We start from the raw sequence: 14,180 nt of genomic DNA, 5'->3' as shown, positions 1-14,180 counted from the left end.
TTTTCTTATTTTTCTTTTCCCTTCCTTCCTCTCCTCCTTTTCTTTTTTCCCCTCTTTTTCCCTTTTTTCTTCTCTTTTTTCTCTCCTCTTTTTCTTACCCGGGGGGCGCGCGCCCCCAACGCCCCCCTGGATACGCGCCTGGTGTGTGTGTGTGGGGGGGGGGATTAGTGGGGATGGTCGCTACATTGGTTACAACAAAATAATAATAATAACAAAGCGTAGAAGAAAATTTTGGCACTTCCCAGGCGTTGTAAGTTGCATCTTAACATTTTCTCTTTTGAAATTACTAGCGATATCATAAAGACATAAAAAATAAAAGTATGCTCAAGGGGGGTGGGGGGCGGGGGGCGGCTGCCTCCTTCGCCCCCTTGGCTACGCGCCTGGTTCCGTTTGTGATTAACTACAACCCCCTCATCGAACCCTTTGTGAGCTCAATCAAACAGGATTTTGCTTCATTCAATGACGATCAGTCTGTAGGAAAATCGTTTTAAGTTACCCCCATGCTAGCTTTTCGTAACCCCCTCCCTCCCCCTCTCCCAACCTTAGATTTCTACTCACTTTCTCCAGACTTCCTTACCCAGTTTCCAAATACATCTATAGCTTATGTGTCATTTCTTTGCTGCGATTGCAGGTAAAAGAGTACCCGTGAAAATAAATTAATGGCTAATTGAGAGCAAAATGCCTTATATGGCGTTGCATGCCTTGAATATGCTGACATCATTGTTCTAATGAATATTCATACGTTGAATCTATAAATCTTTCAAGTACCATGCATAGCGATGTTAGTTCTTTGGAAGTGTGAAATAATAATGCAGGAAAAAAACTTAATAGAATTAACTACACAGGATGGGACTTGGCAGAGAGAACAAATATGGATCAAGGAAAGTCAATACTGACCTTTCACGTGCATATACAAACATTTATATATTCTTCTCTATTGTAACCTGATAACTTCAGGTGATCTCCGAGCCTGGTGAGGGCCCTTCTAAGGGTCCTATCGTCTGTGATATATTCACGATCCACACCAATACATTCAGGTGTAGCCAAGAACTGCCTTTGGGAAAACCAATCTTTTTGTAAATTCTACCCAAATCAAGTTCGAAAACGTCAAGGGCACAAATGGGAACGTACGTCTCCGCCCCCCCCCCCACCACAATTTCGAGAAAATTTGTCTCTTCTCATCATCGAGATTTATATAAACACCAATGCTTGTCATAATGTGAAAAGGCTCCGTTTGCTAATAAAAGCATCGGCGTTTATATTAACCGAATAAAATGTTCCACTTTTCAACGAGTTCTGTAATTAAAGAAAGTGCCTTTTGTTATTTGAAGTTCCTCTTGTTTTTAAAGCATTTAATTCGAAAGTTCCATATTTGTAGAAACGTTGAGGGTCATTTTTAGTTCCTCCCTCACATGCTCCACGGGCCCACTGGCCCTTTTGCTGCCATCTCCGAACCCTTTTTCGCCCAGTCTGTTTTAACCTCCATGGTCTAACCATCTGTTTTACCTCCATGGTCTAACCGGTTTATAGCTCCATGGTTAGACCATGGAGCTATAAACATGGAGCTATGAACAGATGCGTAGCCGTATACGGCTAACTTATGGGTTACGCAAGGATAATGTATTACGTAATTGCAAGGTCGTCTGCTCTTACGTACACGCGTTCGTCTATGGAGAGTGTAGATTAGTGTTGCTAAGCAAAGGTTCTTATTTTTGCGTTGCTTGCTTACATCAGATGCGGAAAGTGTTATATTGTTGTGTAGTTCGATATGCTGTACAAACGATTGTGTATACTTTCGAATCGTTCACAAAATCAGGTTTGAAGAGTGACAGGAGCCAAAGTGTCAGAAAGTGGCTGCAAACTCGTGAAGTGTTTGAAATAATTTAGTAAGTTTATTTAGTGTTCACGTATTTTTCCTATGTCACTTTGATCGTCTGAAGATACACTGAATTTGGAGAGGTATTCTGCTTGGTTCGGTCGTAAGGCGACACTGGAAGTTACCTTAGTTTACGTGAACTACTGACAATGTGGTTATACTAGCTTTAGGCCTAGTTAATCAGTTTGAAAAAAATGTCGGAAATTTGTTCAACAGTAACAAATTTTGAGTTACGAGTGATAGGGATGACATCAAACTGTTTTCAACTTTACGATCAAATTCGGAAAGAGTCGTGTTTTAATGACACGTTTTGAAGGTTTCTTCACAAATATTCATTGCACATAGCCTGTAATATATAGCCTATATGTTTGGTCAGTGGCTTAGATTAATATTGATATGTTTGGAAGAACTGCTTGTAAAGTATTGGATTACAGCCTTGATGCCTTTAATTGTGACGATGGTTGTGCCATAAAAGGACATCATTTGAGCTTTTGTTTAGTTGTAATATGGTATGTAAAATGATTTATAACAGACAGTTGTTTACTAAATATCTTCCCCTAACACTAAGTTTACCTTTACAATCTCTTAGCTAGCTAGTAGTACTTTAGTAGTAGCACAGAGAGGAACTCCTCCTACATCACACTTCCCAGAAAGAATAAACAGTGTTTATTTTCACCATCAACATAATAATATACTTTTCCAACTTCCTAGTATATCACTTTCTAGTATCACTTACACTTTGATCTCCACAGTAACTCTCTACAACAGAAACCTTACACCAGTCTGTGCATTGAAGATCTCACACACAGCTATTCTACCAAGAAAGTAACCATCAGTATGATATCACTTCCAATGATGTCATAGTGTCTTAGTGCAGTAGCTTTTAAAGTATGTTTAAGGAGAAAGGTTTCTGTGGGCAGAGTAACTTCCTGTCCCAATGTAGAACAGTAGATATCTAGCCAGATGAAGATCAAATATTTAATTTAATTCAGCTATTCGTTCATGTCCTTATTTCTTGTTCACATATTGCTGTGACAGATTAAATGAACAGTTTTAATCATATTTTCTTTATTTCAGAGAAATTTGTGATATTGATTGGTCTTCAGTACAGTCCCATACGACATACGTTTTATGACACAGTGCAAGTCTCTTCATTTGCATAAGGTTGTATAGTGTTAAGCAGTGGACACAATGACAGTAGAAGAAGACAATAAAAATGGCACAGTGGAACATTTTGAGAAGAAAGATGGCTCCACAGGTTTGTACAAGTTAAATATTTTATTGGTTTGCTCAAACAGTCCAAAGACCAACTTTGTATTTTTCTCCAAAAACACATGATCGTCAGGGATATTTTTAGATGTGCTGTAATTATTGAGCAAGACATTTCTTGGTTTAGTAACAAGTGTAAGATTTTACGTGAAAAGTTCCATATTTCATGTGCAAATCACAGCAATGACATTCAGCACAAATAGTTAGCAAGTAGTGTGATGATAAAGACAAATTTACATATCTTGACCCCGGTTCCTTCCCCTGACCTGCTATATCAGGAAATATAGAAAGAGACTGAATGCAATGCTACAGAATCTCAGCTTAACTTCTCTTTGAGAAATTTGTTTTGGTTGAAAATATTTTTGAGCAGTTTATCCATATATGCTTGTGCAAAAAGTTATAAGACATTGTAATGTTATTGAATACATATGTACGTGTGCAAACGATGCACTACATTGTATAATCTGCACCTGTATGTTAATGAGCTGTGTATTTGCATATTGGTATATAAGTTAAAGCATGCTGTCTGCTCGTCCTTGTTCACCCTGTCTCTCCATCTGTCAACAAGTAACCTTGGACATGTCGTCCTATATCTGTCCTGTACAGCATGATGTAACGCAATAAATTATAACATGTTATTTGTTAATACTCTACATCGACTGTGTTCTACTTGATTGCTTAAAGAACTCATATATATCTAAACAAGGAAACATGACAGACATAGGCGGGATAACAGTGTCATTTCCTTTCCTCTCATCTTTTTTCCTTGTCTTATACTCCTTCTTAACAGACACAGTTTGTTACAATGTTAGGAAGTTCTAAACATTTGTTTTGCAAAAAAGCACGAAGATAATTTTTTTTTTCTTTTTGTTTTAGTTAATAAACAATGATAAAACTTTGAAATAAATCCAAAAATTCGAAAGGGTGTCCTTGAATACTTAAAATGCAGAGCTGCCTTTTTAGTATCTTTAAACAAGAAAATTGCAAAACTGTATTTAGGTTTGATGGATGACTTCATCGAAACAGGGTATGAGCCGGCACTGTTATTTATCTTGAAAAAGTTTTGCTTATATGATTACTGCAGATACTGTTGACCCTTGATGAATATTTAGCTCACATAAATAAATAAAAATTATGCTTGAAATTTAACCTGTTGGTGAGAGTAATCAGAGGTGAATTTGATGGTGCTGTGGAAAGAATTGATGAGATTGATGATATCAGAAATGATGGAAATCTCTGTAAAATCGGTGAATAACCTATGAAAGTCTTTCTAAGAGAGATATTGTGTGGTGAAGTTTACAGGCACGTACCTAGCCTAACATTAGGTTTATAGTTTAGCCTTAGTAAGTATACCCATAGTAGTATTAAGTATATTATAATTAATATTAATATTAGTTTAGGTGCAAGTGCAAGGAATGTGAGCCATAGTGGGCTTTGCTATCACTTCGTTGTTCATGCCTCATGAGTCTTGTGGAATTAATGGTGTTTGGGGAGGGGTCTAAAAAGATATCACTTAATTTAAAATTATACAGGCTAAATACTGTTTCTCTTGTTTACACTGAGTCACTGACTTCACGTATACTGTTTCCTTCTTCTTCATTATTTTCCTACTTTTTTCACTTTCTTCCTTTGTTTTTCATTTGGTCGCAAGCTCGATAATCTTTCCCTATTTTTCTGGTGTCCGGTTTATACCTTCTCAATTAGGCCTAATTCCTTATCCTAAGCAAGAAATAGGGTACAAGCCTTTAAGTCATAACATATGCCTACTGTACAAGGCAACAATAACACTCCAGTCCAGATGAGGCCTAACCGACTGCTAATAGTAATAAGAGCCTAAATACTACAGAATTTATGCAAGGTCCGTGCTCTGACAGTTTAATTGTCTTTTTGAAGAAAAGTGACTTAGACGTAATGTTACTGTTAGCATTTTAAGACCTCTACCTAAAACCACAACAACTAATATCCATGTTCTTATTTCTTGGTCACATATCGCTGTGACACTATGGTTTGACTCTTGAGTACACTCACAGCCATAATTTAAAACAGTGTTACAAAAAAATTATGATAGTAAGTAGTGTTTGCACGGGGTATCCGGGTACCCGCCCGACACGAAACTTCCAGGTTCCTTATTTATTACCTGAATCCTACGCAAAGTGTGATTTTTGTTTTCTTTTTTTGGCAAACTGATGGTTAGGCAGATTTCCCATCTACTTAGGGTGGTGTTAGGCAACCATGTGGTCGTAGATAACAGCAATAATGAAGGTGCCCGCCCGACGTGATACTACCCGGCTCCTAATTTATTTACCCGAATCCTATGCAAAGTGTAATTTTTAAAATTTTTTTTTTGCAAACAGATGGTTAGGCAGATTTCCCATTGACTTAGTGTGGTGTTAGCCTACCATGTGGTCGAAGATAACAGCAATAAAGAAAGTATTCCATTTCTATGGATAACTTATAACTGTGCCACAATTTCAGCGAATAAACAGATGGTTAGGCTTAGTTAGATTTCTCATTGACTTAGTGTGGTGTTAGGCTACCATGTGGAAGAAATTGAAAGATTTCTCACAATTATTATTTATTCATTCATTATTTCATAGAAGGAAAGGCTGACAAGGAATTTTACGAGATGTTAATGGATAATAGACAGGATAACTAAAAAATAATAATCGCAAGTGGCTTTTTACTAATCGTTTATTTCAAATGTGATAAATTTGGCGAATCGCGCAATCTCGCGGCTAAATCGATCCCTGGGCCTGCATAATAGATAGAAGTAGTAACAACTGTTTAAGAGCTAAATTGGATTTTTATATGGTCTGATCCAATAGAGGTGGTCAGCAAGCATAAGCAGCGGCGACAGTGTGATGTTAGTAGTGATGTTAATTATATGAAGTTATTAACAAGTTAATGAAAGAAACAAAAGAAAATAGAAATTATTAAGGAAGGTTTTATAGTTTATACCTTATCTTACACCTACGTATTTGAACATGAAAACATTGTCAGTAGAGAGTATAATCCATTTATTATAGCATCCAATTTGTAATTTCTTGAAATTGTGATACACGAGGGTAAACAATTTTTATATATATACTGTATATATATACTATTGTAAAATAATAAAATAATCTGATTTTCTAAAACTTCTGCCCAATTCAGCAGAAATCAGTAAGTCGCTTTGACTTCACAACCATGCCGACACTTTTCTCTATAAAATAGTCCTGCTACTCCCTGTCACTTTCGGTAATCATGCAATGAAGAATAGCTAGTTTTGCTCGAAAGCCCTGCAAAATCAAACATTGGCTGTTTTACTTCCAATCACCAACCTAATTGAATTGTAATTTAATTGTATCTCAATCGAGATCCAGCCTTTCTCTAAATACAGCATAGTTGTTTAACAGTTTTCCATTATTCCTAATATTATATATATATATATATATACTTAAATAGTATATATAGCTCTTCCTTATCATGCCTATGCTGTAGATAGAAGTGTGCTGATAAAGTAGTGACCTAATGCACAGCTGTACAGTACAGTGATTCTTAGGTATTTTTATTACTGTATACTTCGATAAGAGCAGTGAGTCAGCATTTTAACAGCATCTTAATTAAACAAAGGCACTGAGTGGTTGGGATCAATACCATGGTAACTCTCTAAACTGCTTATGGTGTCTTGTTTCTATTTAATAATAGGCTGCTGACCATGGCTTGTAGATTTATGCAGGTGGTAAACAAAGTATATGATTATGATGGTAAAATTTGGCAATTTTAAGCAGCTGGATAAAGTATACACTTCATTATTATATCTTTCATTATATCCTTAGACCAGGGGTTCTCTAACTGGGGTGCATGAATCTCCAGGGGGTGTGTGAGTCCATGGGGATTCGAGAGACGTTTCTGAAAGTCAGAACTAGAGTACTTTTTGTTGAACTCAGGTAGTAACTGGTGGTAATAGTGGTGGTAATTGCTTTCTTTTATGGTAAACAAAAGCAAAAATGTTCCAGACCCTTCCTTTACTAAATTTGTTGCAAACTTATGTCATTTAGGGTGAGTGCAATGACATGCTTTTTAACTGAGAGAGATTGCCACTTGGCCATTGTCAGATGATAAACAGTACAATGTAGGAAAATCTAGTGCCCTACCAATTTGTTCCCTGTGAAAGTAATAGTATGGGCGTCCGCGAGAACCTCTGGATAATTTTGAAAAAATATGGAATACCAGCAAAGATTGTTAGAATGGTGAAAGCCTTTTATAAGGACTTCCAATGTGCAGTAGTGGACAATGGTGAGAAATCAGAGTGGTTTGACATAAACATTGGAGTCAAACAAGGGTGCAGTATGTCAGGCTTCTTATTCCTACAGTGCTGGACTGAGTGATGGGACAGGCAACTTTGAACGGTGTAAATGGGATCAGATGGAAATTCACAAAAAAAATGGATGACATTGATTTTTCATCTTGTCACACAGAGAACGTCGGTAAAGAAATTGCCGATCCAGTTGTGGTGGAAATAAAGCCAGCTAATGGCGTTTCCAAGGCAAATGAAGCAGCAGCTACTAATGGCAATGCAGCAGCTACTAATGGCAATGCAGCAAAGCCAATGTTGGCAGAAAATGGTGGAGCAGAAAAGGACAAGGCTGATGGCTCTGAGAAAACGGAAACCACAGATGAGAATAAGGAAGCTAACCAAGTTGGAATTTTTAGTATGGTAAGATTTTAGTTTGTAGATTCTCCTTTGCAACTTTATTCTACATGTACTGTATGTGTAACTTCAAGCAAGTGAGCAACTGGTTTGCTGTATTAATTATAAAACCATCTCTTAAATCAATGAACTAAGTACTGACAGTCATTATTAACTCTTTTCTATTTTATTAGTCTTTTGAAATAACTGCTAATGACTTGGCATACCCCATTGGGAACTTGAGAAACAATTTTTTTTTTTTTTAAACTTTTGTACACTTTGTACATTTCTGATGCATCATTGGAAAGGTTGTATTTCTGATGCATATTTATCATCAGATCCATCTTTAAGTACACTACAGTACACTGTACAATGCATGTCCAAGTGTATTTTGTATTTTTCTCTGCTGCTATCTCAGATGTGCTTGAATCTGTTTCTTTTGTTAATAGCTATATAAATACATTGCCATGTAAACATCCTGCAGGATAAGCCCTGGTTGTATTTCTTATACCACTTTTTACTTTTTGGAGAAAAAATTGATTAAACAAATGAGTTTGATCAATTGAAGTGGCTGGAGGAAGGGAATGCTAGAGCAGTGGGTTATTAGGTATGGATGATTTATGGAACTATTCTGAATGAAAGAGGAAAAGAAACTGTGAACAAACTACTTCCTTCTGTAAACAGCCCGTGTACAGTATAAGTAAACATACAAGTCAGAGCCCTGGCCTATAATGTTTCCATCCGAGAAGAATCTTATTCATAGGTGGACTGGCCAGTCTGACTTTTGTCTGACCTATTGAAAGATTCTGCAAGGATAAAAGTGTCAGGCCCTTCTACTTAAATATACTTCTGGAGCATGAATAATAGGTTCCAGGAATCAATGCAAGGAATTTGTTCTAATCCTGTGAGTGTATATCATAAGGGTAGACAGACACTGTATATTGACTTCATTGATGCATTGTCATCAGATCTACACTGTACAATGTCCAAGTGTCTTTTGTATTTTTCTCATTTGCTATATCTCAGAAGTGCTTGAATCTTATTTCTTTTGCTGCCATATAACTGCATTGCCATGTAAACATCCTGTAGGATCTTTGAATTAAACAGTTCAGGACTAAGTTTGTCCTCTGGTTTTTATAGCATAGCACTACAGGTAGATCAATGCTCAAGCCTGCTATTGATTAGTATAGGTCCACACATCCATTGTAGTATATGACCTCTACAGAGGGCTGGATAGATATTTTGCATAACTCTGCCGTATTATGACACAAGAATTTCTTGTGGTTTCCTTTGTCTAGCAAGCAGCAAGGTGTGTACCCATCAAACTAATCAAACTATTTGTACAAACAATGTCTGATAGGAGTAGAAAGCAAAATAAACTAAAACTGTTAGCAAACTGCTTATCCACTAGAGAGCCTGTGTAAGAGATTGTGTAAAAGTAAGTTGGCTTGACGTTTCGATCCTAACAGGATCTTCAAAGGCTAAATGACAAGAGTAGAAAGCAGTGGTTCCTTTCCAGATACTGAAAAAGAAATATAATCACACACCATTACTGACAGAAGCTTCTCCCAGAATGAGAGAACACACAAATTATATTATATTATATATATGTATATAAAAATAAATATAAACATATTCATAGGAGGCTGGAAGTTTTCCACTGTTCTGGATTTTCCAACTTACTGCGATTTCAATTATATAAATATGTATGTATTTATATATTTGTAAATGTGTATCTATATATTTATATATATATATATATATATATTTATAAATGCAAATCGTAATGAGTTGGTAAATCAAGAACAGTGAAAAAACTTCCAGCCTCCACCGGGATTCGAACCCGGGCCTTCCGCTCTGTACGCGGACACCCTAACCACTAGGCTATGTATGTCCAGAGGTTCGAAACCGGTAAGGAAGGTCGTAATTCCACTGTAGGCGTTTGTCACCTGTATCGAACAATACTAGTTCTGTATTTGGTGACATAGTTTGCCTTACTCTAGAGATCAAAGATGATGCTAACCAACTCGAAATCATTTGTGATACCTAAAGCCGGATCTTGAAAGAGATACTTTGAACAGACTTTATGTTAATGCAATGGAGGTAAACGACAAAGGCAAATGAATATATGTAAATGCAAATCGTAATGAGTTGGTAAATCAAGAACAGTGAAAAAACTTCCAGCCTCCACCAGGATTCGAACCCGGGCCTTCTGCTCTGTACGCGGACACCCTAACCACTAGGCTATGTATGTCCAGAGGTTCGAAACCGGTAAGGAAGGTCGTAATTCCACTGTAGGCGTTTGTCACCTGTATCGAACAATACTAGTTCTGTATTTGGTGACATAGTTTGCCTTACTCTAGAGATCAAAGATGATGCTAACCAACTCGAAATCATTTGTGATACCTAAAGCCGGATCTTGAAAGAGATACTTTGAACAGACTTTATGTTAATGCAATGGAGGTAAACGACAAAGGCAAATGAATATATGTAAATGCAAATCGTAATGAGTTGGTAAATCAAGAACAGTGAAAAAACTTCCAGCCTCCACCGGGATTCGAACCCGGGCCTTCCGCTCTGTACGCGGACACCCTAACCACTAGGCTATGTATGTCCAGAGGTTCGAAACCGGTAAGGAAGGTCGTAATTCCACTGTAGGCGTTTGTCACCTGTATCGAACAATACTAGTTCTGTATTTGGTATATATATATATTTATATATATATACTGTATATATATATATAATATAACGAAAATCCATGTTTACTCCGTTCGAAATTGTAAAGAAATCGATTGGATCTTTCGTATTAAGTCTCACATCACCGGCCTCAAAGACTTGGGACCCCTTAACAACTATCAGTTCTACAAGCATATGTAATCCGTTCTTTGCTCCTTAATCCGCTTCCTGCATAGTCATGGTTTATATGGTTTTAATTCCATCATTGCAACTTACACTTATCTAGCGTCATACTTTCATTGTGTCACATTTTGTACTACTCATTCGACTGCCAAGCATTGCCTGACGAAGGTCCCAGGGGGACCGAAAATTCCAATATATTTTCTTAAACTTACTCCTTATTTGTCAATTATGAGTCATATCTTATTTCTCTGGTTTTCTCTTATAATATATATATATACATTTACATATATGTCCTTGTTATATTTGGTAAGCTACTTTAGGACTACATTGCTACCTTTGATTGAGCTACATATAAGGAAGTATTATTAGTATTATAGCTGTAGCATACATAATTCTGAAGTTTATTCACTCCACAGTACCCCAACTGTGTACTTGAATACCCTTTTCGGAGTATTGCATTACACACATACTGAAACTGTTGATCTCTTTCTTACTGCATACTGACAATATTAATTGGTCTAATGTAAACTATAGTGAGGCCAATTGGAAAATTTGTTTGTCATTAATCATGTCAAGCAGATACAGCGAGAATTTCTTACCTAGAGATTTAAAGATAACGCTGTAATCTTGAAAACGTCAGCCATGAGATTAAATAGATTTTGGTATATAGTTAACGGTGAGAGTTTAATATTTTACTGATCAAAGAAAATGTCAGGATAATTATTAATTTTTGGTTTCGATTATAATCGTAACCTATGCATTCATAATGGCGTATGTGTGTGTGTGTCAGTGCGTTTGTGACGCCCAGCTTGTAAACATGATATCTCAAGAAGGGAAGGTCAGACCAATTTCATATTAATTGTAAAAAACTTGTAAACACAATATCTCAAGAAGGAAAGGTTGATAGGACCTCATATTTAGTGTGTGGGAGTACCAAGTTGAGTACTAGAAGCCATTAGATTTTGGTGGAGGTCGAAGGTCATTTGGGGTCACAAGGGGTCAAATTGTGAAAACCTTGTAAACACGATGTCTCAAGAAGGGAAGGTCGGACCAACTCCATACTGTACTTAAGGTGTAGGAGTACTACATTAAGTTTTAAGAAGCCTATTGTATTAATGGAGGTGAAAGGTCACTTGGGTCACCAGGGGTCCAATTGAGAAAACCTTGTAAACACGATATCTCAATACTGGAACCTAGCACTGACCTTTAATTTGGTGTGTCACTGTGTAGGAGTACCATGTGCATTGAGTACTAGAAGCCTATTGTTTTTGGTGGAGGTCATTTTTGGCTCATCAGAGGTCAAATTGTGAGACCCTTAACATGTAAACCCTCACTATACATTACGTCAGATTCATAAAGAAAACTGCTCATGTTAAATCATTGAAACAACAAGGAATTTTTGCATTCTGGTTTACTTCTTTAACATGTTACATTCCTTGCCACTTTTGTTTTTGTGATTCCATGAGGTCAATTCAGTGGGACTTTTCTTTTTGTTATGCTTTCTTAAAAACAGATCATTGATCTTGTTTCAAATTACTTTAATTTATGTGGCAGTTTTCTTCATTACTCTTCATTACTCTTTTGATTTAATGTGATAAACAATGTCACTGTATTTCATTTTGCATGGAGAGGTAGGTCATTTTTGGGAGGCCCCCAAAAAGTAATACAACTATGATAAACCCATTTTTTGCGAGATAAAACAGTTACAATATCTGATAGATCTTTCTCCCACAAACTTTCTTTAATTTTTCATTATTTCCCAAAACTCTTTGTCCTCATAAGTCAGAATATATTCGCTATTGTCATCTTTGCTCTGTGTACATTCTACGGTCAATCTTAAAATGTAATATGAGTTAAGTCATTTGTTATTCTTAAAGTATGATTTAATTTCATGTGACCCCTACTTCTGGGGTGAAATTTGACATTATCGCACTTAAATTCTACATAAATGTAGAGGTTGAATGTTCTACAATTCAGCGGATCGATCCATGTTATAAGTTGCCTTTTTGTGATATCAGCTTTTATTTATACCTCTTCCTTTTGTCATCTTTAAAAATACAGTTCAGGTTTGCATCCATTCTGGATATTCTGCTCATGCTCGTCGGATCAATCGCTGCCCTTATTCATGGGGTCGCCCTCCCATTGGTCCTGGCCTTCTTTGGTGATGTTGTGGACGGTTTCATCATGACTTCAGACAGCAGCAACACGGGGTAAGTACTGGATATGGTTTCCATTCCCTGATATCAGCTCTTCTACTGTTCAAGCAGTCTTACATTCTTGCAAGAAAAAGCCATATAATAGTGCAGGTAATATAAGCACTTTGTAAATAATGTAACATTGTTAGAGTTGAAGATGTTTTGAAGCTGTCTGAAAGAACCTCTGGTGTATTCGGATTTTCATGTTGCCAGTACATCCAGTGGCAGAGCGTCCATATAGTCAGGGGGGGCGAAAGCCCCCCCTGTTGGACTCAAATGTACTGCTGGCGCCCTTTTCAGCTTTTTACGACTTTTTACTTATTCGCGATTATTGACTTGTTTATTGCGCTCTTCATCTAAGTATTGACATTTGTCACATTTTCTTGCTGTAATTTTCTGACAAAATGCTCTAAAGGCATTTATTCTTCGTTTATCTGCAAACTAGCAAGGCCCGGAAAGGGTCATTTCCGGCGATCTAGGGGGTATCTTTACTCAAAAAAAATCTGTACGCTCTGCGCCAACCTGTGGTGGCGCTCCGCTTAGATAGTGTCAAAAGCGCCCCTTCAGACAATTCTCGCCCCCTCTGACCAAAACCCCTAGCTCCGCCACTGAGTACATCCTAGTGCTTTTGATTATTTCAGCTCCCATACAAAATCATTGTTTCATTTTCAAGAACTTCTTCAGGCTGACTCAGAGTGTTACACTTTCTTGACTGGTGATTGGCGACAGTTTGGCAGTGTGAAGTGGTTCCTGACTTTTAAATGACAACTTTCAACAAACGTAACCAATCACAGGAAAATCATTTTGCATGTGACCTTAACAGTGGGTTGTTTACAGAAAAAAAAAAAAGTCATATGAACTGCAATGGCCCTTTATGACTATCAAAAACAATCTATCACAACAGCCAACTTGCCTTACATCTTTCTCCATCATGCAGAGTGTCAGCTTAACAGAAAGCTAAACACTTGAAACAAGTCTTGTCTGAAACTTGATTGTTTGTCATGCAAAACATGCACCTTTACTTCACTCCTCTTCTTGATACAGGCTGTCTCCAGTCTACATGTACACTTTCCGGAAAAAAGAAAATAACTGGAATTGTTTTTAGCACTGTTCCCCTACATATCTCACATCCAGGACCCTGCCCCCGCTTTCCTCTCTAACTGAATCTACCATTGTTTGTCAGGCACATATCTTGCAGTAGAAGGTAACCTCTTTGGTACCGTTAGTGATAACATAGCACCAGGATTTCATCCAGTTAGAAGACTGTACAGCTAGGAGTGAGTGCAAGCTGTTATGATGGAGATTGGAT

General features: G+C 37.1%; 1 protein-coding gene across 4 annotated transcripts in view; it reads left to right on the top strand.

Annotated features, from left to right (window-relative positions):
- The first annotated feature begins 1,661 nt into the window (after positions 1-1,661).
- The window catches only part of LOC139958341 (ATP-dependent translocase ABCB1-like), a 40,280-nt gene continuing 27,761 nt past the window's right edge, over positions 1,662-14,180 (top strand). For 3 of the 4 annotated variants that reach the window (XM_071955335.1, XM_071955334.1, XM_071955333.1), the window contains exons 1-4: positions 1,662-1,886; positions 2,954-3,134; positions 7,606-7,844; positions 12,738-12,886. In XM_071955335.1, coding sequence (XP_071811436.1) covers positions 3,068-3,134; positions 7,606-7,844; positions 12,738-12,886 — 455 coding nt within the window. In that variant the 5' untranslated portion in view covers positions 1,662-1,886; positions 2,954-3,067. The remainder of the gene's footprint in view (positions 1,887-2,953; positions 3,135-7,605; positions 7,845-12,737; positions 12,887-14,180) is intronic. The other variant, XM_071955336.1, reaches the window with a different exon arrangement.

Source organism: Apostichopus japonicus, chromosome 18 (genome assembly GCF_037975245.1).
Source record: "Apostichopus japonicus isolate 1M-3 chromosome 18, ASM3797524v1, whole genome shotgun sequence".
NCBI lineage: Eukaryota > Metazoa > Echinodermata > Holothuroidea > Aspidochirotida > Stichopodidae > Apostichopus > Apostichopus japonicus.
Note: the sequence above shows the minus strand (reverse complement) of the source record. Positions and strands in the feature narration are given on the sequence as shown.